This window comes from Lemur catta, chromosome X (assembly GCF_020740605.2).
Source record: "Lemur catta isolate mLemCat1 chromosome X, mLemCat1.pri, whole genome shotgun sequence".
Lineage (NCBI taxonomy): Eukaryota > Metazoa > Chordata > Mammalia > Primates > Lemuridae > Lemur > Lemur catta.
Window position 1 is genome coordinate 31958801 of NC_059155.1, and position 26779 is coordinate 31985579.

The 26779-nt window shown below is 37.1% G+C and overlaps 1 protein-coding gene across 1 annotated transcript in view; it reads left to right on the top strand.

Moving 5' to 3' along the window:
* The first annotated feature begins 209 nt into the window (after positions 1–209).
* The window catches only part of STK26 (serine/threonine kinase 26), a 54979-nt gene continuing 28409 nt past the window's right edge, over positions 210–26779 (top strand). The window contains exons 1-2 of the mRNA XM_045538899.1: positions 210–395; positions 496–646. Of these exons, the coding sequence (XP_045394855.1) occupies positions 605–646 (42 nt within the window). The 5' untranslated portion in view covers positions 210–395; positions 496–604. The remainder of the gene's footprint in view (positions 396–495; positions 647–26779) is intronic.

Consider the following 26779-nt stretch of genomic DNA (forward strand, 5'->3'; position numbering starts at 1 on the left):
CCCAAACTCTTCCTTTCTCTCTCCAGGCCCAGCCGTGTTCCAGATCTCCTAGTCCCCGGGTTCTCCTCTCCGCGCGACGGCAAAGTCTCCCCCTTCTCAGGCTCCAGCAACCCCAGCCAAACCCCTTTGCTGCCTGGAGCCTTAGTTCCCCCGACACCGCCCGGCTGCGGGGCGGGGGCAGGGCCAACGGCGGAACCGCCCCCAACCGCCTCCCCGGCCCGGCGAGCAGGCGGGTGGCTGGGGCGCCTCCACCTCCTCTTCCTAAAGCGGCGAGGCGCAGAGGAGCGGCATCACTCGAGCCCAGGTCCCAGCCACTGCCACACACAGCGCCCGGCATTCAGGAAGAGGAGCAGCAGCGGAGGCGGCGGCCACAGCGGCGGGCGGGCGCCAGAAAGGTAGACTGAGTCCTAGGGAGCCGCACCGCGAACAGCCCACCTCCCAGCCCCGGGCTACGTGCCACCAGCCCTGTAACCCCACTTCTGTGTGTTCTTCCAGGCCCCGATCGAAAAGCCTGGGAGGGCCGCCGAGCTACCCCCGGAGGAGGAGCCAGTCCGAACCCAAGGCGCCACCGCCGCAGAAGCAGTGCGGAGCAGCAGTCGCCTTCATGGCCCACTCACCGGTGGCCGTCCAAGTTCCCGGGATGCAGGTGAGGAAGCCCAGGCCTCCCCCGCCACCCACGTGACTGCCAGGGAGCCCGGTGCGCGCTCCGCGCTGGGCACTGGCGACGAGAGGCGGCCCCTGGGCTCCCTTGAAGGCAGGGCTGGGCGCTCTGGCCAGGTGACCCGGGAGTAAGGCTCGAGGTGTTTCCTGGCGTCTAGGCTAGGTGGTGCTCTGTGCTGGGAAGGCAGGGAGGGACTGGGGCGCGCAACTAGGTGGGGATTGCGGGGGTGGGGGGTGTAAAAATAGGCCAGAACCAGAGACACCTGCGTCTGCTGAGTGTGGTACAGTTGGCGATTGGGGGTGGGGGAACTTAACTTGGGAGAGATGGAAGTGTCTTGGAATTTGTGGGGTAAAACGCAAGTGGTGCCCTCCCCCACCAAAGACACACACAAGTTGGGGCGGGGCACGAAAAGGGGTGGCGGTGGTGGCGGCGGCGTTGAACTGGGCTCTTCCTGTGTGCGTAGCGCGAAGAGAAGAGCTAGGTGACTTCTTTCTCCCTTTCGCTGCTGCTGCTTAAGGGCAAAGTTGTGTCTCGCTCCCCCACCTGGCCCAACCCATAGCGTGGCGTGAGAAACGCAGGGTCCTATTCAGAGTTGCCGAGGTGATGACTTCCCAGCCCCCTTCCCCGCCTTTCCCACAAAATGACTGTTACATGTGGTTAAAGGAAGCTTTTTGTCCCGGAAAAGGGACTACTGCATGGCACCTAACTTCTTAACTAGGTCTGCCCAGCCCAACTTACCCCTGCCTCCATTATATTTTCATTTTATTACAGAAAAGCTATGTGGGGAGACTTTTTATATTATGTTTTTAAATAGGTGCATTTTAGGCTGTTACATGTTATCCAAATCTAACTTTTTAAAGCATTCATTTTTTTTCTCTTTGCTAGATAGTTTAAACAACCCATTTATGAATAGGTCAAAGGCTAAAAACACTAAAGCCTCAGTCCCTCATGATCTTCTAAAAATGTGAAAGCAAACTTTTTTCAAGTCCAGAAAAAATGTTTAGAATAGTAAATAGCTTTATGTTTCTAGTAGAAATCAAAGTCCTGTGGATTGGGGCCTCAATTTACTTATTGATGCATGGAATTCATCTTTTTTTTCTGTCACTTTTTTTAGCAGCTGGTCTCATTTTATGGATGGTCACAAAAGTGATTTTTACAATTCTTTTCCCAAAAGAGGCCATTTGTGGAGGACATAAATTTAACCTAGGACTTTTCGTGTGTCCTAAACACCAGACCTTTCCGCTGCATTCAGGGCAAGTCTGGGTTGAGTCCCAGGAAGTCAGTGTATCCTTAAGAGAGAGAGAGAGGGAGAGGGAAAGGGAGAGAAAGGAAATAGTAGGGCTGTTTTAAAGGTTAATCCATTCAAGCTTTGCAAAATGTCTCAAACTTTCTTCCTCTCAGGCCATCTCCCCTCCTCCTTCCCTCCCTCTCTTTTCCCCAACTACCCTGCCCCACACCCCATTCATTCAGTTCCGCCTTTAATTGTGTCAAGAGAATTAGCAGTTTGCAATATTAAGTACAGTTTTGCTCTATGTGATCTGGAAGAAAGTGTGACGTTTTCCCACCGTGCGCTCCTTTCCATTATGTGGAGAGTAGAACGTTACACATGTAAAGTTTGTCTCTGAGGGTCTCCATGCTGCTCTCTCTATTGTGTGCGCGCGCCTGCGTGCGTGCTGCGTGCGTCAGCAGCTGTGTGCCTCCCGTTCATCAAGTTTGTGATTCTGGGGAACTCTGTGTGCTGAGGAGAAAATGGTTTCTGGGCTTTATTTCAGTTGTCTTGACTTTATTTGATTTATATGATTAAGTAACTGCTTGCCGCTCAGTATTTCTTATTGCTCCCTGCTTTGATTATCTGAGTTTGCCTATCTGTTGAATTTTTAAATCTTAATGAAGGTGGATTAGAATGTGAATCACATATTTTAAATTACAAATTCTGCCTTTCACTTTATGCCCTCCAAGTGTTGTGATTACTTTGTCCAACCTAATTTGGGTAGAGCAAACATCTCAATGTTAGCAAAGAAGAGAGGAGGATTTGTTTGTCATTCTCCCCATTTTAATGAAATGGTAAATTCTTCTAATTTCCATTTGCTTTCTAGATAGGGTTCTTAAGCACTTTGTGAAACAGAAAGGTTTTTGCATAGTTGAAATTGTACAATACTTTAAATAAGTTTGATGGCATGCAGTGTGATTCTTAAGCCTAGATTACTTTTACTATTTTGTGCAACAATATTGCATATGACATGCAGAAATATGAACTTCTAAAATTCTCCTTGAGTTTTGTTAAAGGGTTAGGAGCAACTTTTAGACCTTCAGAGTAGTAAGAAAACTTGAGTTAGCCACATGTTCTTGAAATTAATGTATAGTATTTCCACAAATCAGGGTGAAGTGGTCGACTGGCCTATAACTTTTTAACAGTTTGTTTTAGAGAATTATGAAGATTGATGGAAAAAATTATTTTTCCAGAAATAAAAACAAAATTACTTTATCCACAATGTTTTTCTCCCTCTGAGGAGAGAAGTGAAGTAGAAGACGAGTTACCTGTTCTATCACTTAAGACTTCCAACATTCCTGACTTTCAAACAAAGAAATTTCTGTTGCCACTAGTTTAAAATAGAAAAGAAACTTGGAGTGAAGAAAGAAAACCCAGGATTCGGTCCAGTTTAAACTCTTCCTTATGAATTAGTTGTTCAAACTTGTATTGTTGATATTTCTTAATATTATGGTAATGAACATTTTTGCCATATTACATCAAATGTTGAAGGTATGAAGTTTTTTGTACTTAGTTTGTGCTTACTTCTTTAGTGTGTAACTAAAGGAATTTTCCATACCAGGAGCCGAACACTTGAAAAATAGTTAAAGTGCAGCTTTAAAAAAAAGTAAACCAATAAACCTGTTTCTTTCCACTCAAATATTTACTCTTTGATGATTAAAACCTGTTTTTTCTTTGAAGTTTCCAGTTATAAATTATACTTAAGTTTAAGATATTTCCCTCTGACTCGGGGAGTGGGGTGGGGGGGCATGGGCAATATACATAACCTAAACTTTTGTACCCCCACAATATGCTGAAATAAGAATAATAAAAAAAAAGATATTTCCTCCTTAGAACCTACATTAGTATTTATGAAGACAAATATTCTAAATTGTTAAATATTTCATAAAATATAGGTGGTAGAATAGTTTAATGTTGAATTGTAGTACTAAATATTATTATATGGCATGCTTTATGCTATACTTCTCATTAAAGAATTTTTAAAATTTCTGCTAAAGAGTTTTAATGTTAGTATACATGTATCTTTAAACATGACCAAGATGGTATAGTTTAAATATAGTTGTTATTTGAGATGTGAAGTGGAAATGAGGTTTAAGGATTAATGAACACTTGATTGAAGACCTTTATCTAAGGGGTAGAAAACATCACCTGGCATTGGTGAACCTAGTTGCTGGGTTCTGGGAAGGATACAGAAGTATACTACATGATCTGTCCTTAAAGAGCTTAAAATCTTGTTGTGTTGTTAAAACTAGCACATGAAATATCAAACAATGCAAAGTCTGTGAACTTACTATAATAGAAGTTTCTGACTGAAAGAGTTGAAGGCTTCTAGATGGTAAGCTGACCACAAAGTCTTGTTAGGATCCATATTGGCGAGGGCATTTCTAAGCGGGGGGGGGGAAATATCTGAGCGAAGGTATACAGGTGGTTCCCAAGTCTGAATTTTTTGACTTTATGATGGTACCCATACAACCATTCTGTTTGTGACTTTCAGTGCAGTATTCAATAAATTGCATGAGATATTCAATACTTTATTATAAAGTGGGCATTGTGTTAGAGATGATTTGCCTAATTGTAGGCTTCTGTAAGTGTTCTGAGCATGTTTAAGGTAGGCTTGGCTAAGCCACGATGTTTGGTAGGTGAGGTATACTGTATTAAATACAATTTCAACTTACAATATTTTCAACTTATGATGGGTTTATTAGGGCATAACCCCATCATAAGTCAAGGAGCATCTGTATATAATATAGATAGGGAAGGGTACACTGCATATGTGAGTGCACGTGCACACACATACTCATCTTTGAGAGTGGGATAAAGTCACTTGGGTTGTAATGAAGAATTCCACTGGAAAAATAATAAGAGATAAGATTGGAAAACTGGATTGGGTCCAGATCATGGTGGTCCTTAAATGCTAGGGAAGGATTTTAGCCTTTGAACTAGTCATTAAACACTTTTGAGTAAGGGATACTCAATGAAAAAAGTTGTATATAGAGGAAGAGAAATACCAAGATTGGATAAATGGATGAAATGGAGAGTTGAGAGACTTAAGGCAGTTTGATCTATGGAGGCTGTTTCAGTTGGGATAATCATAGCTCTACAGACAAAATAGACCTTCCATTGACAGATTGCCTTCCATATGCCTAGTACTATGAAGAAAAAAATTAATGACTAGACTTAATAATTAGATACAGAGGGAGAAGTCAAAGTCTTTGTGTTATTGAATATGAGGAATGGGGAGAATTATGGTACATCTGAAAGAACTGGAATGTGATGGGGAAGAGCCATATATGGTAGGAAGTTAATGATTTCTGTTCTAGACTTGTGAATTTTGAGGTAACAATGGGATGACAAAGTAAAAATATCTAATAAGTAGTTGAATATGTAGAACTGGAGCTTTAGGCATTCATCAGACATTTACTGAGCATCTACTATATGCCAAGCCCTTACTTGAAAAGGAAGGACTGGAGCCACCAAGGAGAGAGGTTCATAATGCTGGAGAGAATATGTGGAAATGATGGCCCTCATGAGATAGGTTGTAAGAAGAGGAAGGGTGGCTTTAAGATGCATGAAGGATAAGAAAATGTATCAAGATAGAGAGGTAGTTGGGGGGGGTGGGGGAGAATGCTTTATTTAATTGTCATCAGGAAACCTAAATTGGGGAAAGAATTCCATTTGGTACCAGAGTTCAGTATGTGGAGTTCTTACCCACCTTATGCCTTCCTAAGGGACTAATCAGATTTGCAATTTGAAGTGGAAACATTGCCTTGCATTGATGAACCCAAACCATTGTCTCCTTCTTGTTGAATGGTTGATGCAGAGGTGTTGCATATGCTAATGATAATGGCAGGAGACCAGCTGGAACCAAATAATAAAAGCCAACTATTAGCTGAGAGAGGTGGGGGTAGTTGGAAGGTTTGAAGCTGGGGGTCTGGGGGCTCTAGGGAGAGTAAACAGGAATTGGGCATGGTAGGACATGTGCCTTGAACAGTAATCAGATTCTAGAAATGGCACTTGAGTACAAAAGTCCATCATGTACTTCCCTTGCTTGAGTCATAGAAAATGAGAGAATATAATTTAGCTGGTACTTAGGAACCATTAAACATTGTGATACTGTATTTTTAAATTCTGCTTTTCATTTATTCAGTGACCTTGCACAAATCATCCACAAAATGAGGAATAATAAAAGCTGTATTTCCTTTGCCTCAATGAGAGGTTATTAGGATGAATTAACTGTCATCTGTGGAGTATATTTTAAGCTCCTTCAAAATATATTCCTTTAAAAATACACACCTTTCAAAATAAACACCTTTTAAGGTGTTACGATGTATATGGGCAGTTCATCCTGCAAAACAATGCTAGGCTAATCACATGAAAACACTGTCATTATATCTCATCTCTCTTCTGCTTGATAACCCACATTTTTCTTTTGAAAGCCAATCATCACCCCCACCCCATCCCCATCCCCATCAGACCCACATCCCTCTGCTCAGCTTTCTGTACTTTTGTTACCTGGCTTCTCTCTATAGATCTAAACTTAGTTTCACTACTTCCTAACAAGAAATCCCTTTTCCTGTACCATGCCAGTTACAATGCAATAATCACTGATTGGTTAAATTCTACCTGATTTTCAAGATCTCCATCTTACCTTCTCCGTGAACTTTCTGTCAGTGTTCCAGGCTACAGAAATCTCTTCTATTTCTAAGCACTTATTATATCTATTGTCAGTGGTAGACAGTCCAGTCCTTGATTTATATACTGCCTTAGATTTTCTCTAATTATGTATGTTATACTTGTCTCTTAAACTAGGTTGTAAATTTCTTGAAGGCAAGGACCATGTATTTTACTTTTCTTTACACCATTAGATATTAATTATATGTGAAAGTGTTGGCTACTGAGCATACTACAGACTGGAATTTTCTAACTTTTAAAAATTCTGACTTTTTCTTTAAATATGTTGTATAATTAAATTTTGTGGATAATGAAGGCTCATTTATGTGTGTACACTGTAGATTTTCTATACTTATTAAAATGATTTTAATGCATTATATGTAACATGTCTAGCAAAATATACTTACACATCAACTGTCCACATACTGAAGCTCTCATTCCTTTGCCTTCCAAGACCTTTGATAGAAAAATGAGCCTCATTGCTCTTCTAATAACCAGGGCTGATTTCAGAGAAATTGTGTCTTTGGGAGAAATAGCCTTCCCTCCTCCCCTTCCTCTCATCTCTTCGTTTCTTCTAGTTGTAGTTTCCATGGCTCTTCAGGGTTCTCTCCCTGGTGATTAGGACCTACTTACCTCTTGTCACTTCCCTCTGTCCTCTTCCTCTTCCAAAACAAATAAATAAAAAACATTTTTTACTTCCCTGTCCCAGCTGTCACATTAGAAAGAATCTGATAATTTCATTCTTATTAAGATGTTTTTGATTAATAGCTTGGTGTGTGTCCTCTTCTGTGGGTGTTCACATTTTATAGGGAATAATGCCTTAAAGAAATGGAAATCTAATAGTAGAACTTTAGACATCTTGATAATAGTCTTTGAGTTGTGTCTTTTGAAAGACTGGTGGTTTTACTGATTATATCTGTTGCTAGAAAAATGGAGTTAGGAGAACAAAAGACCCCCACTGTTATTAGGTATGATGCAACAAACTCATTTCTCATAATTAAGACTCAAAGAATATCCAGCACAGGTACATATAAAACAGTATCTCTGCAGGAATGGCATGAGGTAACTCACTTTAAAAAGAACAAAGTCAATAAAGTACACACAACTAAAACTTTGACTCTATCCTTTTCCTTTTATTTTTACTTGACACATAATAATTGCATGTATTTATGGGATACAGAATGATATTTCAATACATGTATACAATGTGTAATGATCAAATCAAGGTAATTAGTATATCCGTTACCTCAAATATTTATCATTTATTTGTGCTGTGAATATTCAAAATCCTCTTTTCTTTTTGAAAATATATAATAAATTATAGTTAATCACATTCACCCGATAATGCTGCAAAACAGAACTCATTCTTCCTATGTAGCTGAAAGTTTATATCTGTTAACCAGCCTCTCTCGATCTTCCCCTTCCCTTCCCTTCCCTTCCCAGCCTTTAATACCCGCCATTCTACTCTCTACCTCCATGAGCTCACATTTTTTTTAGTTCCCACATATGAGAACATGCAATATTTATCTTTCTGTGTCTGACTTATTTCACTTAACACAATGTCCTCCAGGCTCATCCATGTTGCCACAAATGACAAGAATTTCATTCTCTTTTTATGGCTGAATGGCATTCCATTGTGTATATATACCACATTTTCTTTATCCATTTTTGACCTCATCTATGTACATTTCTCACTTGTTCATCTGCCATTTTAGACTACAGTGCTATATGGTATGGACCACATCTTTGAATTAATGTTCATAGAAATCAAATATATATTACAGATATTAACTAATTCTTCTCAAAAATGCTATAAAATAGAGTGATTCTATAGGAAAATGCCTTCAAATTTGGATTTTAAAATAAAGCTAAGAGCACATTGCTGGCCAACTCTACCCATGATCCTCTTTGTTGTCCCCCCTCCCCCAAACCCCATATGAATCAGGCAAATTACCTGTCCTGTCTTTCTCCACTATTCCTGCCTGCCTCTCCCCACCACTCCTCACCTGCATATACCTTACTGGGGACAGAGCTACAGAATGCTCTTAAGAATTCCCCCTCAGCGTTTTCTGAACTGGTTCCAGCATTCTCCTCAGTGGCCTACTGGTATTTCTTTTTCCTTTATATATCACAGGATCATGTATTAGAATAATTCCTGTCCTAAAATATCAGATTAAGCATTATTATGGCATAACTTTGGATAGTCTGGCAAAATTAGAATAAAATTGTGGTTCATACTTCCTGGGCCCCAGAGTAAACAAAATTATAGATAGCTTAAATGAAAGAGTTGAAAATATTCTAATTATCTTTTTTCAAGTGTCCACTTCTCCCCTACCTTTTTTTGGTTAAGTAACTTCAAAAATGTGCAGTTGAGGAAATCCAAGGCATCGTGTTTTTATATTTTTCTCAAGAAAAATGTTTACAGAAAAGCCGTTCAACCTTTCTTTGTGATCCTTATAACAGAGATTGTGTGTTGCTAGTGGTATTTTTTTTTATTTCCCTCTTCCCCTTTCAAGAAATCTGTAAAACCCTATTAATTTAAAATACGAAGGACCGAAACAAGTTGAGTTCAAATCAACCATCATTGTTTTTTTTTTTCAATTTGTTTATTGCAGAACAATAGGGTGTCTAGCCAAAAATAACAGTTGCTTTGAATTATAGAAACAGCTTCCCAGTATCAACTTAATGAAGTTTTACTGGATTTGAAATACATACCACATTAGATGTGTTAGGAAATTTCTAAGCATACTAGTGAATTACTCTACCAGGTTTCAATAGTGCCTGGTAACACAATCCTAGGAGTGAATTTTTGGCAGGTGGAGGAAATACTTCAAGGACATCTAGAAGCATCCAGATTTTTCTTTGAAAATGCATTTTTGAGTTGCTCTGTTAGTGCCTTTTTAACCCTCCTCCCCTCCCCCAGCTTTCCATTAAACCACTGGCTTTGGGACATATCACTTTACAGTATGTTATATTAAGCTAGGCTTAACTGCTTGAATGCACTATAGTATAAATAACGGAGCAGTGGGTGATGGGGGAGGGATGGGCAACATAGATAATCAGGTGGGGCATAAGTTGTTATTAGTGCAATGAAATTTGGGGGAGCTGGGCCAATGGGAACCATAAAGTCAGAATTTCTTCCCAAAGCCTCTGCCTCATCCTTACTGCTGCTGGGAAAGTTGCTAAACTCCCTGGTCTCAATTTCCTGCTGCCTGCCTTAACTTCAAGCAGAAACACAAAAGAAACCAATCAGCAAAGCATGCACACATGCTACTAAGTATGGTGATAGAAAATAGAACTTTGACCTTTTGTGGTTAAAAAGACTATAGTCAGTGTGTCTGGCAGCCTCAGGGAAAGAAGCATATTTCAAATTATGCTTTTTAAGTGCTACTGACCCCGTGGGAAGAACACTTAGCAAACTCATTAATTAGGGTCCTGTTTGCTTCTCTAGTTTTAGTTCAAATCCTTTGTTTGAACTTAGCTCTGAGCCTCCTTATGTGCTTGTCAGTAAATGGTAATATATTAGATTTTCCCAAGTTGGACAGTGGTGACCCAGGTTTCATGTTTTTACACACTTAGTTTTTGTGAAACAACTGGGTCTGATTTAAGTTAGAAAACCATTAGCAGCAAAGTTTGGAAGGCCTACTTTGTACCTATACATAGTGGTTGATGCCTATCTTTGAGACACAGAAAGTTTAAGAGAGTCCCTGACTTCGTGAAGTTTATACTCTAACTGGAGTGACTAGACCCCTACACATTTAGAAATCTAACAATGCAGAGCAATAGTGATGAGTCCCAAATGAGATAGAATCTGATATAGAAGCATCCCAAGGAAGACTGGACCAAGAAACTATTGCTTAGAGCAGTGGTCCCCAACCTTTTTGGCACCAGGGACAAGTTTCATGGAAGACAGTTTTTCCACAGATGGGGGTGGGGGGGAGCAGAAAAGACAGAGATCAGGCTGTGATGCGTGTGAGGGATGGGGAGCGGCTATAAATACAGATGAAGCTTTGCTCGCTCACCTCCTGCTGTGTGCCTTCCCCCCCCCCGCTGCTTCCTAAATTGCATGGAAAACAATTTTTCCACAGACATGGTGGGGGTGGCAGAGCTCCCTAACAGGCTACGGTACCCAGGGTTGGGGACCACAGGCTTATAGAATACCTTTATGCCAGGCACTGTCTATATACTTTTCCACTGTACTACATTGCTTCTAGGCAGGACAGCCATCAACAGACTCTTAAAAGAGAGTAGGAGTGAAGCAGCAGAAAAGGCACAAAGGGGTACACATGAGGTTCCTTCTATAAGAGGTTTGAGGTAGGTACATATGGCATAAACTATGTTAGGGCCAGATTGTAAAAGGCCTTGAATGCCAGACTGAGACATTTATTCTTTACTCAGTCCATAACAAGGAGTTTTTTAGCAAGATAGTGAAATGATAGAAGCAGTTTTGTTTGTTTGTTTGTTTGTTTGTTTGTTTGTTTTGGAAGGTTGGCAGGCTAGATTGGAGATAGGGGATGGCTGGAGGCATTTAGGGCAGTGATGGTCAAAGTTGAGCATGCATAAGAACCACCTGGAGGGCTTGTGAAAACAGACTGCTAGGCCCAGCCCCAGGGTTACCGATTGAATAGATCTGTTGTGGATCTTGTGAATTTGCATTTCTAATGAGTTCTCAGCTGCTCTGCTGGTCTGGCGACCACCCTGAGCACCACTCAAGAAAGACTTTAACAGACCTTAGTGACTGAATATGGGAAGAGGGGAAACATGATGGGAGAGTGGAGTCAAAGATAATGGCTGAGTCTGAAAGAAAATGGGTACATTTTTAGGAATGTTGAATTTGAAGTGCTGGTACATCCAAGCAGAAGCAATTAGTAACACATTTGTTGAGGAGAGAAGATAGATTGGAGAGTTTTCATAGAGATAGATGGTAGATGAAATTGCGAGAGATGAAAATAGCAAGACTTCCAATTATCTTTCCAAGAAGCTGAACTCAACTTTGTGTTAAGTTCTACAGCTTCCAAATTCTCACTGTCATTCATGACTTCTGTTTTCCTTGATCCAGGTAGCTTTGCAACTCAGACAGCAAATGCCCATCCTCATTAATACATATTATAGTTATCATTGACCCAGTTGTGCTGTTAAGTAAAGTAATACTGCAGTTTTTATTTATTGATTTAATTGTTTTATTTTGTTATTTTTTTTTAAGTTTTTGTCTGGATAAGCCAGATGACAAATTCTTACAAATAGAAACTTTCTGTGGAATTATGTTACCATGCTTAGTGTGCTTAGGTGTTTACTATAGCAAACAGCTCAATAAATGCTCTCATCTTCAAATGCAAACACTTATTAAGAACATAAAATATATTTACGCTTATAGTTGCAAAAACGCAACTCAGCTCAAGTGAAATAACATGTCAGTATCTTAAATGCCAGTAAGTGGCAATATTTCCCCCAAAGGTAGGGATGTTTAAGACCTTTCCAGTTTTGATACATCTCACTAATTTTTATGCATAATTCCTTTCCCTCTCCCATTATTATCCTCCCATGCCACCCCACCCCCCAAAATAAACTGGACTTAATAGCTCTGAGCTGCTACTATATAAAAAAATACCCATTCACAATCATGATACATCAAAGCCAACTAGTGTTTACATTTGTAAATTCCTGGAAGGGAAAAGAAGTTACTTTTGGATCATTGAGGTAATATCAAACCACTTCCTAAATGGCCTCTCTGCTCTCTAAAATATTCTTTATACCTGTCAGATTTCCTACCTGACACCATTTGCCAATAGGTGTCATGTAGGAAAGGTCAGAATTTAGTTCAAAGAAAGGATTAGAACTGAAAATAAGAGAAGCAAACAGGACCTGTTTAATGAGTTTGCCAATACCAAACAACGTGAGCAAACTTAATTTATCCACCTCATTCACCAGCCTTGGATCCAAATTACTTTTCAATTTCTAAAATGAACCCAAAACGAACGAACAAAAACAAATCCATCCTTCAGAATCAAAGATTTGCCACCAATGAGAATTTCAAAAGCATTTGAGGAAATGTCCCTTTAAAAACATTTTAAGCCATGTTTAATTTTCATTGGCATAAATGTGTACAATCACTAGGTGACTTGTTTCTCCTTTAGGGAATAAAATATGTTTGGATGTAAAAATTCTGCTACATTTACCTTCTACCTCACACTGCTTAGGTAGCTCTCTCTTTTCTAGGATACTCACTCTTGTGACCCATTTTTCATTATTCTGGATGGTAGATTAAGTTTGTATTGGGGAAAGTGAGATAGCTGGATAGATGTATATATGCACAGGCAATGTGTATTGCACATGAAGTATATTTTACATTTGAAAATACTTTACGTCTATTAAAAAAATAAGGCTCAGCAATTGCCTATAGAGTTTATAATCAACTATACCAATTGCACATATAGTTATTTTTGAAAACTAGAAAAATGCATTCTCAAAATAAAAATGGATAAAAGATGGGATGGTTGCTAAGTTGAAGAAATAGAAAAATATTATTTCACAATGTCCTTTAAGAAAATCTGTATAAAAGGAAGTGTGTAAAATTTATATAAAATCTATGCATTCAGTAAAAATTGTGATATCCATGAGCTTGCTAAATATTTGTATTATATGAAAAATATATAGAATTCCTTACCTCATTTAAAACCTCATTTACTTGAAGGTAAAAACATATGTGGATATGTATCTGCGTCCAAATACATAATAGAGTTATCAGGATTTTATACATACTGCGCTTTTATTATGACACATGTTGCATTTTATCCTACCTAGTTCTTTTTACCTTTGATATATAAACTCAGTATTCTTGAAGAAATTGAACTCGTAGCAATCTATTTCCTACAGGGCACAGATCATGAAAAATGACTTTTAATGAAATTCAATACCAGTGTTAAGCAGTTTTAGTGAATTAGAATTGAACATTATATAGCATTATATTTATCAAGCTTTGCAATTCTCTGCTTAATTTTTCCCATAGAGTAGTCTTACAGAGAATCATTGCATCAAAGCAACTGCTTTTGATAAATATAAATCTTTTTACCTGTTAGTAAAATCAGAGCTATGTGGGCAGTATACAGATGACTTCTAGTTAACAGAAACTTGGCATCATTATCTAAGCTCTTATTTTAAAGATAACATTCTTATAGGTACCTCATACTATAGATTCTAAGATGACAAGGAATAGAGGGGACCAGGCATTGGATTCTGTTTCCGTGACAAACAAAATCTTGTACCCTGAGAGCTGCTTTTTTTTTTTAACTATTTATCTCTTGCTGAAAAATGGTTACTGTCACTGAAAGATCTTTTTTTACTCTGTCACAAGCTTCCCAAAGGGCAGGTAAAATGAAAACGTGGGATTCAACTAGTTAAATAATGAATCAATTTCGAGATTTTAGCATAGGTGACACCTCTATGGTCGTCTTTTTGGACTGTGATTTCTGGTAATAGCAAGTGAAAAAAAACTATTACCGCTGTTGCTATGGATCTTCTATCTGCTGAGGTTCAGACATCGTTTTTTGGAGGCTGCGGTGTAAACCCTGCTTAGGGAAGGTAGAATTTCATAATACCAGAAGATTACTGCTGCCTCATGAGCAAACAGAAAATGTAGGTGAGGGAAAAGGTGTTGGACTCTGGAAGAAGACAAAAACAGTGTTTCCAAGAAAAAGGAAAAGTAATCTTTTGCTTTTAAGATTGAGAATTCTCTCTATATTTTTTTAGAATGGGAAATTTCTCTACTTTCTGCAGAGAGGAGAAAGAGCTAACACAAAAGGAAATTGGGGAGGTAATAGTAATTCATTTTTCTTTCTTATTGCTTATGACTTCTGTGATAAAAGTTACATTTGCATAATTAATTTGTTATGGCAAGAAAATGTCTAAAGAGTCTTTTTGGTTGGCAGAAAGCTTGTGAAAGATAAGGGGAAAAAACTGACGATGTGGGGTTGGTTATTTCAGCTGCTTTTCTATTTAAGATGTGCAATTTTGGTGACATGTATATTGGGCCAATAAATTGTTTCTAGATATTTGGAGTCGTTTGGGGTGGTGTTTTTTTTCCCTCTGTAGCCAAAATGAATACTTTTCATTAATGAGGAAAAATGCCAGAATATCACTGGCTTTTATTTGGCTAATTTGGACTACTATTTTATGGGGAGGGGAGGCTAAAGAGATGGAGTCTCACTTTCAAATAATTGGACTTAATATCATTGTTACTTTTCCAGTAGGTTCTGGCATTAAAGGTCTCCCTCAGGGAATGATTAAAACAGTTCTTTGGAGCATTTCAAGGCTGAGTAGCATCTCAGATGTACTTTTCAATAAGTTTGCCTAATGACTTTTTAGCACCACTTGATTTATGTTTTGGCTGAAAGAAGAGTTCTAAATAGTAGTGGTCCAATTACTTTTTTCTAAGAACACCTATGGATACTAAATATTGTATTGTTTCTATTATTGGCTTTTAACTTTCCAGTGGTTTAGAAGGTATAAATGTCTTCATACTTAAAAAAATAAAAGAAAAGAAAAGAAAAGAAAAACCACTGTTTTCTGCCCAGGGACTGCAACCCCCTCTCGGAGTTAGTTCCAGGAAAGAGACAGCTCGCTCCCTTTTTCCACCCACATGCCTGGGTTCTGGGTCAATCTGTATAACTAGAAATATTTTAATTTGATTACTCTTGTGTGTATTTTTTGATGATAGTACATCATGCAATTATAGCGTAGGGGTGATCTTGGTTGAAAGATAAGGCACAGCTTTTGATGTTTTTTTTTTAATAACTCCCTTAACTGAAAAGATGATCTGTTCATTGTGAAAGAATTATTCTTATTTAATATGGCCCAGTGGTTCCAGAGCTTGCGAATTTAATTTTTTCCTGGTAGGACACTATATCATTTCTTCCTTACTACTAGAATGAAGATGTAGTGTATTCTGTTCCACTGTATTGTGTAATAATGCCTGCATGCTTCTCTGAAAATGTAAAGTAAAGGAATTGCATAGGTAACCCTTAAGCTCTAAAACTGTGAGTTTGGGGGATTCTGCTCAGGAGTTGGGACCAGGTTATTATTTGTAAAAGATAAGGCGCACACACACTACAGGGTGTCCCGAAAGTCACCATACATAGCAGAAATGGGATATTGTAGCTAAATGTATCTTTATTTACAAAATATTCATTACAAAATCTTACACAATTTTTCCTTTGTATGGAGACTTTTGGGACACCCTGTATTTATATTTCGAAGGGATCAGGTACCTATTCTAAGCAAATTTTGAATTAGATGTAATTAATTTTCTACTGAGACCATTAATGAGTAATTATGTTTTTACTGTGCATAAGTAACTTTCTACTAAGAGGTAGTAAGGCTATGATGTTTGGCTTATGCTTTGGACAAAAGGAAAGTTCCTTGAAATGTTGGATTTTTAAGTTCTCTCTAGTAAATATTGTTGAATGCCTGTATTTTTTTAACATAATTATCACCATCTTCCAGTAGTGTTTTTGGAACTTTGTTAATCTAATTCAACCTTTCTCAACCAGGGTTCCCCATCCGAACGGTAAAACAGAGAAAATGATTTTGAGGTACTGTCTTCTTAATTCTCCCAAGAAGGACATATAATGAAGCCTGATTCTAGATGTTCCAGATTTTTGTCAATTTATTACATGCAATAGGTTCCATAGGGTAACAGTGGAGAAGCTATAGCCAAGGGCCAAGCCCTGGGTGCAGCCTGGTTGTATGTAAACTGCAAGCTAAAAATATTTTTTACATTTTTAAAAGGGCTGTTAAAAAAGAAGAAGATGTGACAGAGACTCAGAGACTGCCAAGTGTACTTGACCCACAAAGCCTAAAATATTTACTAGCTGGCCCTTTACAGAAAAGTTTGCTGACCCCTGCCTTAGGGCATTGAACCCCATTGAGAATTGCTGATCTAAAGGAAGGAAACATTTTTATAGTATTTTCACTGAGATTGAGGATATGGTATGATAATAGAAAAGTTTTTCTCTTTGCTACGGTAACTGACTGGTATATTGGTCCCATTGTAATGCTTAATTCAAGGAAAGACTTCAGATCATAATATTATAAATAATCAGACATTTTTTTTTTGCTTTTTAGAGATAAATTTTAACCATCGAATTATATAGAAAGTTATATTGGTAATGAATTGACAAATTATGTGTATGTGTTTGTGTACAGATATATTTTACTATTTTTCTCAGTTTCTAAAGATAGAAAAGTGGGTAAATTTTATAAAGTAACATAAGGGATGGCAGGGGAGAGCCTTAATTGCTTTTATCAGTATTTTAAATTAAACAGCCACATCTATTAGAGAAGGAAAGTGAATAGCTAGTGTTAACTGTCAGATATAATCACATTTGTTTCCTCCTTGTACTGAGTAAGTGTCTTCACCCTACAATTAACATCTCAGGTACCTTGTCAGCAGTAAGGAGAATAATACTTAATCAAAAATGCATTAAAATTATTAGATCATAGCATATGAAATAATCAGGCTCTGCCAATGCCACTTAACTACTTGATTTAGTGGGGGAGGTGCCTCCTGCCATTCAACACGTATTGGTAAATCACAAAATTATCAAGGGAAAAAAAGACCAGCAGGCATTACTTGTAATTTGCTACTGATTTCCTTTATCTCCATATGCACTTAATCATGAAATTCTTTCAGCATTTTTCTTCTGGAAAATGTCATATCGTCCCTTCTTTTGTCACACTATTCTGGCCTTTGTTACTAAGTAGACTTGAGGCTGCGTGCAGACATGGTATTTTTTCACTCATCTGCTGAAAGCTTTCAGTGGCTCCCTACTAGCCTGACCAGGAGGAAAGATGAGTCTAGCCAGGCTGCTGAGATAGTCAGGAAAGGCAGTACTGGGTAGCTGTGCTGGCTTTAAGACTGGGTGTGAAGAAGGGAAAGAAAGGGAGGGAATGAAATTAGCCAAAGCAAGGAAGGACAAAGAGAGTTCCAAGGTTGTGTTTTTCAAAATGTTTTATAAATCTTTTGGGGGCGGGCAGTGAGGATTTATTCAGTGAATGGTACTTTCTCTTTGGTTAGGGTTATATTAAATAAAAGATACAAGTCAGCTCAAGTTGTAGATCACTGATCCTTTTGGGTAGACACTGTTCAAAGCATTTTAATTACTTTGAATTGCTCATCAGGCTTATTTTGGCTCTGGCAATTCAAGAACTAATTAAGGAACTTTGTCATTTGTCTCCATCCTGAGGTTACTTGTTTGTCATTGCTCTACCCACCCCACCCCCAGCTAGAAATCACTCACAATAAAATCAAAAGAGCCAAGTAGTTTATGTGAGTCACTTCCAGTTCTAAAATCTTATTACCCTTTACAGTTGCAAAACAGACTACATAGCATTTTTTGAAGGAAAAAATCAGTTTTTGTATATGTATTTAAATTTGGTACTCGATGTTGATTATCCTAATTGGAGACTTACGGCTTTGTTAAATTGATTGCAAAATAGACAAGGACTATAAATTTCAACTAATAAATGCTTTGTATTTACATTGGTCTATATTATGTTAGTCATATTTGTGTGGAGAACATGGAAACAGCTCTATGTTTAAAATGATGTTTGTTAAAAATTAAAAGATTCAACTCATATTAGTAGATATCTCACAATTTCAATAGCATTTCCCCCTTTATTTGAACATTTAATTTGCACTTTGTTAACGTCAGCAATGTTAGTACATAACAATGGGTACAAATACTGGTGAATTTTTACCTGTAGGGATAGGGATTAGGACATTCACAAGTGGTGTCGACAATGGGATGTGGGAGGGGATGGATATAGGTTTGAGAAATTTTAGTTCAGGAAACTTGGGGAACTTCAAGAGGAAATAAATTCACAACAAAGAGTACAGGAGTCTTCTAAGCTGGAATTCTTTGGGGAAATGGAAATATGGCAATATTTAGGGCATTTTTTCTCCAAATGAATGGTACTCCCTGTGCAAAGGAAAAGGAATAATGATAATGAGGGTGCTGAAATCCAGGCCCTGTCTTGTTAAATGTAAGCTCCTTTCTCATATATTGAGTGTATCGTCATGCTCAGTGCAGAGCTAACTTTTATACTCACTTGTAATAGTTCTTCTTAGCTCAGGTTTTCAAGTACAGCTATTTCACATATACATACACACACTCACCATTTTACTTGGTTTTTGAATATATTCTTATTTATTAATGCACTGTTACAAATCTTCTAAAGAAGTAGATAGGGTATAAAAAATTGACAAAGCATTTTTTTAACCTTGCACGTATAAACACACACTCTGAGGATATTTTCCAATTCGGGGAAATGAAAAGTAGATTGTTGAAAATATTCTTTTAAAGTATTCTATAATCTCTCTGCTCCATTCTTAGTGTTTGCCAAGATTAAAATTGTTTGCTATTGACGGCATCATGCCATCAGTATCATTTTCCTGTGATCACAGAATGTTAAAGGCAGCGGGACCCAAGAGATAATTTCTCTTAGTCCTAAGATTCCATTGGGTAATTCATTGAAAATACTATTTGATTAAATTCATTCAGACTATAGATTTGATTAAGGAGGAGAATGTTGGGAGGGAAATTATTCTGCAGCCACTTTCTCATTAAGAATGAAAAGGTAAGTCTATGTAAAATTCCACTTTTTCAATCAGTGTTAATTTTCTAAAAGAACTCATGGTGTTAATAATTTAGTGCTGTGCTTACAAGCTTCAAACCTATTGATTTTAATTGGAGTTCTGCATCTAGAAGAAAGATAGGCAGTGAGCAAATCAATTTTGTTTTAATCCAATGCATTTTAATAAGTGTGCTAAAGATTCACCATAACATTACCCGTGATAGTTCGATATTTGCTATAAAGGGCTGCTGTCTTAGATTCTAACCAAAGGTGTTTATTTCTAAAAGTACTAGAATGACATCCTTTCATTTTACGCCTAATATAGGCAGCATATAATGAGGCTCTTAAAGTCCATCACGTTGAAGTGCCCTGTGTGGGCTTGATTAAATAATGGCCTGAATAAATTAGGATACCTGTTTTATCATTTATGTATTAACAGAATCTTTGTCTTCCTTTCATTCTATGGCCTTTTCCCCCATTTCCAAATGAATATTTTATAGTTAGGTCTTCTTATTAATCCCAGGCTGTATTTATATAAAATCCTATCTAGTCTGTAATAATCCTTTTAATTTTAACTTTCAAGCTATGGTTAAACTTCACTCCTGGTTGCATTGTGTATTTCTATATGCGTTTAGCCCAACTAAATTAAAAAATGCCCAGCAGAGTGATATGCAAACTATGGCTCTTTGAGGCCTCTAATCTTTGCATGAGACTATGAAAGCATCCTAGATGCTCAAGGACATGTGGATCTGGTTAATAGTAATTGCAGATGTGCTTCCAAAATCAGATTTGTACATACCACTGATATAAATCCTTGTGTGTGTGGCTACTACAAACTCTTTTTGGGAGCATAGCTCCATATTCAAGAATTGCTTGCTGTTTTTGCACAACATACCAAAACTTGTGGGATACAGAAGACAGCAGTGCTAAGAGGGAAGTTTAGTAGCATTAAATGCCTACATCAGTATCTGATGAACATAGAAGCAAAAACTCTCAACAAAATACTAGCAAACCAAATCCAACAACACACAAAAAAGATAATATACCATGATCAAGCTGGATTCCTCCCAGAGATGCAAGGATGGTCTAACATACACAAATCAATAAATGTGATACATTACATAAAGAGAATCAAGGACAAAAACCCATATGATCATATCAATAGATACAGAAAAAGCATTTACTAAAACTCAACATGCCTTCATGATAAAAGCTCTCAACAAATTAGGCATAGAAGGAACAAACCTCAACATAATAAAGACCATACATGACAAACCTGTAACTAACATCATACTGAATGGGGAAAATTGAAAGCATTTCCTCTAATAACTAGAACAAGACAAAGATGCCCACTTTCCCCCTTCTATTAAACATAGTACTGCAAGTCCTAGCCAGAACAATCAGATAAGAGAAAGAAATAAAAGGCATCCTAGTTGAAAAAGAGGAAGTTAAATTATCCATGTTTGCTGATGATATGATCTTGTATCTAGAAAACCCTAAAGGCACTACCAAAAAAGATCTTAGATTTGATAAATGAGGTCAGTAAAGCTTCAGTATACAAAATCAACATACAAAAATCAATAGTACTTCTATACACCAAAAACAGTCCAGCTAAGAAAGAAGTCAAGAAGGCAATCCCATTTCCAATAGCTACAAAAAATAAAATACCTAGGAATAAAGTTAACCAAGGAGGTGAAAGATCTCTACAAGGAAAACTGCAAAACACTGATGAAACAAATTGTACATGATACAGACAAATACAAAAATATCTTGTGCTCATGTATCAGAAGAATTAATATTGTTAAAAAGATGATGCTGTCCAAAGCAATCTACAGATTCAATGCAATCTCTAACAAAATGCCAACGTCATTTTTCACAAAACTAGAAAAAATAACTCTTAAATTCATATGGAAACAAAAAAGTGCCCAAATAGCCAAAACAGTCCTGAGGAAAAAGAACAGAGCTAGAGGCATCACATTACCTGACTGCAAATTATATTACAAGTAACCAAAACAACATGGTACTGGTGTGAAAATAGACATATAGATCAATGGAAGAGAATAGAGAACTCAAAAATAAAGCCACATATTTACAGCCAACTGTTCTTTGACAAAGCCATCTAAAACATACATTGGGGAAAGGACAGCCTCTTTAATAAATGGTGCTGGGAAAGTTGGATTGCCATATGTAGAAGAATGAAACTGGACTGCTATATCTCACTATATACAGAAATCAACTCAAGGTGGATTAAAGATTTAAATGTAAGACCCAAAACTATAAAAATACTGGAACAAAAGTTGGGGAAAACTCTTCTGAACATTGGTCTAGGCAAAGAATTTATGACTAAGACCTCAAAAGGACAGGCAACAAAAACAAAAATAGACAAATGGGACTTAAATAAACTAAAAAGTTTCTGCACGACAAATAAATAATCAACAGAGTGAAGAGACAAATGTGTAGAATGGGAGAAAATATTTGCAAACTATTCATTTGACAGGAGACTAATATCGAGAATATACAAGGAAATCAAACAACAACAACAAAAATCCCATTATAAAGTGGGCAGAGGACATGGGTAGACATTTTTTAAAATAAGATATACAGATGGCCAACAGGTATATGAAAAAATGCTCGTCACCTATCATCAGAGAAATGCAAATATTAACCACAATGAGATAATCATCTTCCCCTTGTCAGAATGGCTATTATTAAAAAGAGAAAAAAAAAATAAGATATTGATGAGGATGTGGAAAAAAGGGAAGTCTTATACACTGTTGGTGAGAATGTAAATTAGCACAGCCTCTATGGAAAACAGTATGGAGATTTTTCAAAGAACTACAAATAGAACTATAATTAGATACAGCAATCCCACTACTAGGTATCTATCCAAAGGAAGAGAAATCAATATATCAAAAAGATGCCTGTACTCATATGTTTATCACAGCACTATTCACAGTAGCAAAGATGTGGAATCGACCTAAATGTCTATCAACATACTAATGGATGAAGAAAACGTGGTATATAACCACAATGGAATGCTATTCATCCATAAAAAGAAATGAAATCATGTATTTTGCAGCAACATGGATGGAACTGGAGGTCTCTATCTTAGTGAAACAAGCCAGGCACAAAAAGTCAAATGTTGTATGTTCTCTCTCATAAGTGGGTACGAAATAATGTGTACATGTGGACATAGAGAGTGGAATGATAGACAATGAAGACTCGAAAAGGAGGGGGTATGATGAGAAATTAGTGGGTACAAAGTACAGTATTTGGGTGATGGATACCCTAAAAGCTCTGACTTGACCACTATGCAATTTATGCAGGTAACAAAATTGCACATGTACCCCATAAATTTGTACGATTAAAAGAACTGCTGTTTTGCAACCTAAAGAACTCTCTCTCCAGTTGAAAGTAAAAACTCTGAAAAATTTTTTTGTTTAATCGCATGGGAGAATGGGGATTGACTTACTATTTCATGTCTATTTTAACATCCTTCAGTATTGAATGTAATCTCCCTTGTACCAAAAGTCAGAAATTAAATTTTAGATGAAAAGATAACCTCATGCCAAAGATTTCATCTTAGGAGGGCTCCCAGGAAAATACCTTGCAAACATCCAAGGGCCACAGTGTATAAAGCATCCTGCTAGGTATTGTGAGGGTGCCTCACGCTGAATAAGACAGAGCCGTATCCTTAATGAGCTTACTGTTGAAAATAGAAAGGTCACGGCAATGAAAGACAATGCAAACATAGTAAAATGTGTGCTTTAATGCAGGTGCAAGTAAAAGCCTGTGGGAGGGAAGAGGATAAAGCAATGAATTATGTTTGGTTATTCAGCTTCCCCTAGTGGGTTGGGAAGTTCTTTTTTTTTTTTTTTTCAATTGGCATGCTGAGATTTGCAGAGATGGAGAAGGAGAGGCAGAGTATTATAGACTGAGAAAATGGCATGAGTCAGAGGTTCAAAAACAAAAAACTGTAGAGTCATTCCCTAATGAAGCGTTGCATTTAAGTTTGTGTCTAAGCTACTACCTACTGAAGCATTGGGCTTGAGATATGGTAAGATATTCCTGGAGTTTTTCCTTTGGGCACTTAGTTTTTTTGGATGTGTAAGTTCTATATATGGTTAAGTATAACTATGTTACTTTCTGACAACTACTGTACTTTCTGAGTGAATTTACTTTACATTTAAAGGAGAGGAAGGTTAATAGAATGTTAAGTCCTGTATGAGCTGAACTTCTAGCTCCGCTTAACTTCTTTGGGGATAGTCACTCATATATAATGGGACATGGCCAGTGTAAAGGGTGAGAGATCAGTCTGGACGGTGACTTTCTCTGCTGTCCTTTATCCATCCTTGGCTTTTCGGCCAGCTTCATTATAGTATCAAAGCATCAGGACTTGAATGCAGTGGACTAGTGATTCTGAATTTCTTACTGTAACAATGGTGTGGTATATATTAATACTTTTCATTTGAGCTGTCGTGTACTGCTATAGACTTGGCCATGGGGTCAATGCCAATTAATCTACCTTATGTTTCAAAACTAGGGTTATCGACTTCTAGTGATAAAGGGAGGGGAACAAAGGGACTTGGCTTCTAATACTTGACAGATTCACACAGCTTCAAAACACTAAGGGATTTAAAGATCATCAAGTCTACCTCTCTCCCTCATTATACAGATGGTGAAGCCGACATTTAATCACTGATTTCTTGTAATTTCCGGGATAAGCAAAATTAAGCCAATTTTGCCTGACCTCTCTGCTCTCTTTACCTCTGTAATACTTATGAGAAACCAGACCTCCTTTCCTTTGGAATGGCTGTAAGGTCAGAGAGGAATGAGCTAAATGATGCAATGGAATTTGCATCCAGCATTTATTGTGATGATAGCCTTGACTTTTGGTTTATTGAGAGAAGAATGTGATTGTTTGCAGGATGTTTCCTTCCCCTTACCCATGGATATAATTAAAGGTTTAAGGGAACTTCAGATCCCAGAAAGTTAGTCAAAAAGACAAAATTAGTTATTTCCTTTAATTTAAGAAGGCTTAGATCCAAAGATGTTTTACCTGGCTGGACAAGGTAATCTGACATTTTTACTCCCAATTAAAATAACAGGAATGTGAAAACCTCCATATCTGGGAAATGGAGCTAATTTAAAAGTATTGCCTGTTAGGACTTTGGGTCTTGCTTGAGGATTTTTAAGATGGAGGAAGTTATGGTTAAATTTCCTTTCATTCTTCCTGTGTTTCATTTTTCTTTGGAAAAAATGTGGTATGTGGTAAAGTGACAATAGAATCAAAGAAATGTCTCATTCCTCTTTACCCAGTTGAAAATTGAACTGTCATACAAACATGTAAAGAACTGCATTATTCACAGCACAGAATGTGTCCTGCTTGCTTCCTTGTTCTTTTTTCTGATCTAAGCTGACGTAAAAAGAAGAATGCAAGTTAGGAGGTAGAGAAAGCTCTTCTCCTATCCTCTCTTGAGTAGGAGGAATTAAGACAAAGGAATATTACCAATTATCCTTTTATTCTTAAAGATGAAATAGACTCAAAATTATTAATCAGGAGAAACTCCTCAAACTGCTATGTTATTCATACAGCTATGTCAAAACCTTTTGTAATAATTTTAATGAAGTTATCTTTTACTAAAATATTTGCATTCTAAGTATTTTTGCTAATGAGACCCATTTAAAAATAGGAATAATAAAAGGGAGATGAAAAAGTACTTATAAATTTAATTTTATTTCAGCTTTATGAACACATTTTTCTTGTTGCTGTGCACAATGTTGCTGAAAGTTTAAATAGTTGCCTTAAGAGTACAAAATAATGCTGTATGAGACCTTTGACTTTATGCTTTGCCATTAAGACCAGGGTTGCAATGCTGCTGCCTCATCCATCTCAAAACTGCCTTTTAAGTGGGTGGTTAAAGACAGAGACTCAACTGTGAGTTGATAAAATGCTGTCTGATGACCACAAGGAATTCAAACTACATTTTATTTATCTCATTGCGTACATGTAGAACCTGGCAGTTTGACTGCTACTTTATGTTGTGAAGGCAAGTTATAATAACCTTTGAGAGAGATATAAAAATGTGAGTGCACCATAAAAATGGGTAAACTAAGAACATTTTCGTTATATATTTAGTTAAATATTTTGAGCTGTTATAAACATGGAAATACAAACTTAAACAACTGCCCACATAAAGAAATTTGGCCTTAAGCCAAATTCTTCATGTTTAATTTGAAACATATACAGACACTTAATTTTTATCTGAGTTCTTATTCTGTCATATGCAAAATATAGTGAAGCTAAGTATTTTACTTCAGAAATATAAATCACAGAGGTCTCTTAAGAATTCCATATAATTTTATCAGATACTTGTAATATGAACCTGAAGTTGTGCAAAGTAGAGAAATATTGTGCTAACATCACATTCTTCAAAAGTTTAGGAAAATTTATGGACAGTTTGCTTTATCCTTCTCATTATTAAGGTAATCTGAGCATTCACATGATCATTTGAATAATTTTAGGCCTTCATAAAACCTAGCACAAAATTAACAGTTGTTGCTAAATATTATTTTTATTCTTGGACAATTTCACCAATTTGTGGGTCTTTTTTATGGGCAGAACTGAAAACAGTATTCAGGGTTACTGGAGTCTACAACAAATCACTGATAAAGGTGAAATTGGAGCTTTTGGCTTCCTGACATTGGATCCTATGGGAATTGTGATATGGAATACCATCACTACTTTGCCTCCCATCCCCTAGAGGCTAGCCTGTTCCAGTCTAGTTATTGATATGGAAAATAAAAAGGGGACTGAGTATAACAACCTTCCCAGAAAGTCAAGATTACTTACAGATCACTTTTCTTTAAGATTGTAATATAAAATATTTGGCAGCCAATTGTGCATATATACAGGGGCCAATCAGTTGTATAGCAGTTCAAAAATTGTAAGAAATTATTTCATTTGGACCAACATCTCTCCAACCCCTCCCCCACCCTCCTACCCTGCCACACACAACCACTCCAGCCTGCTCGTGGTAACCATTCCACTCTTGTTATATGAGATCAACTTTTTTAGATTTCACATATGACTGAGATTATGTGATATTTGTCTTTCTGTGCCTGGTTTATTTCACTTAATATAGTATCTTCTAAATTCATCCATATTGTTGCAAATTATTGGTCAACAGATACAAAATTTCAGTTAGGAGGAATAAATTCAAGAGATCTATTGTACCATATGGTGACTATAGTTAATAACAATATATTGTATTCTGGAAAAAGCTAAGAAAGTGGATAAGTGTTCTCACCACAAAAATAATAAATATGTGATGCATATGTTAATTAGCTAAATTTAGTCATTCCACAGTGTATACACTGTATACTTTGAAAAATGTTGTACATGATAAATGTATACAATTTTATCTGTCAATTTAAAAAATAATAAATTATATCATTTAGAAAATGGAGAAGTCCTATTTTAAGTTTTTCAATTATTTTTTAAGTTTCAGTTTTTCAAATTCTTTAAGTGTTGGGGTATTACAAAG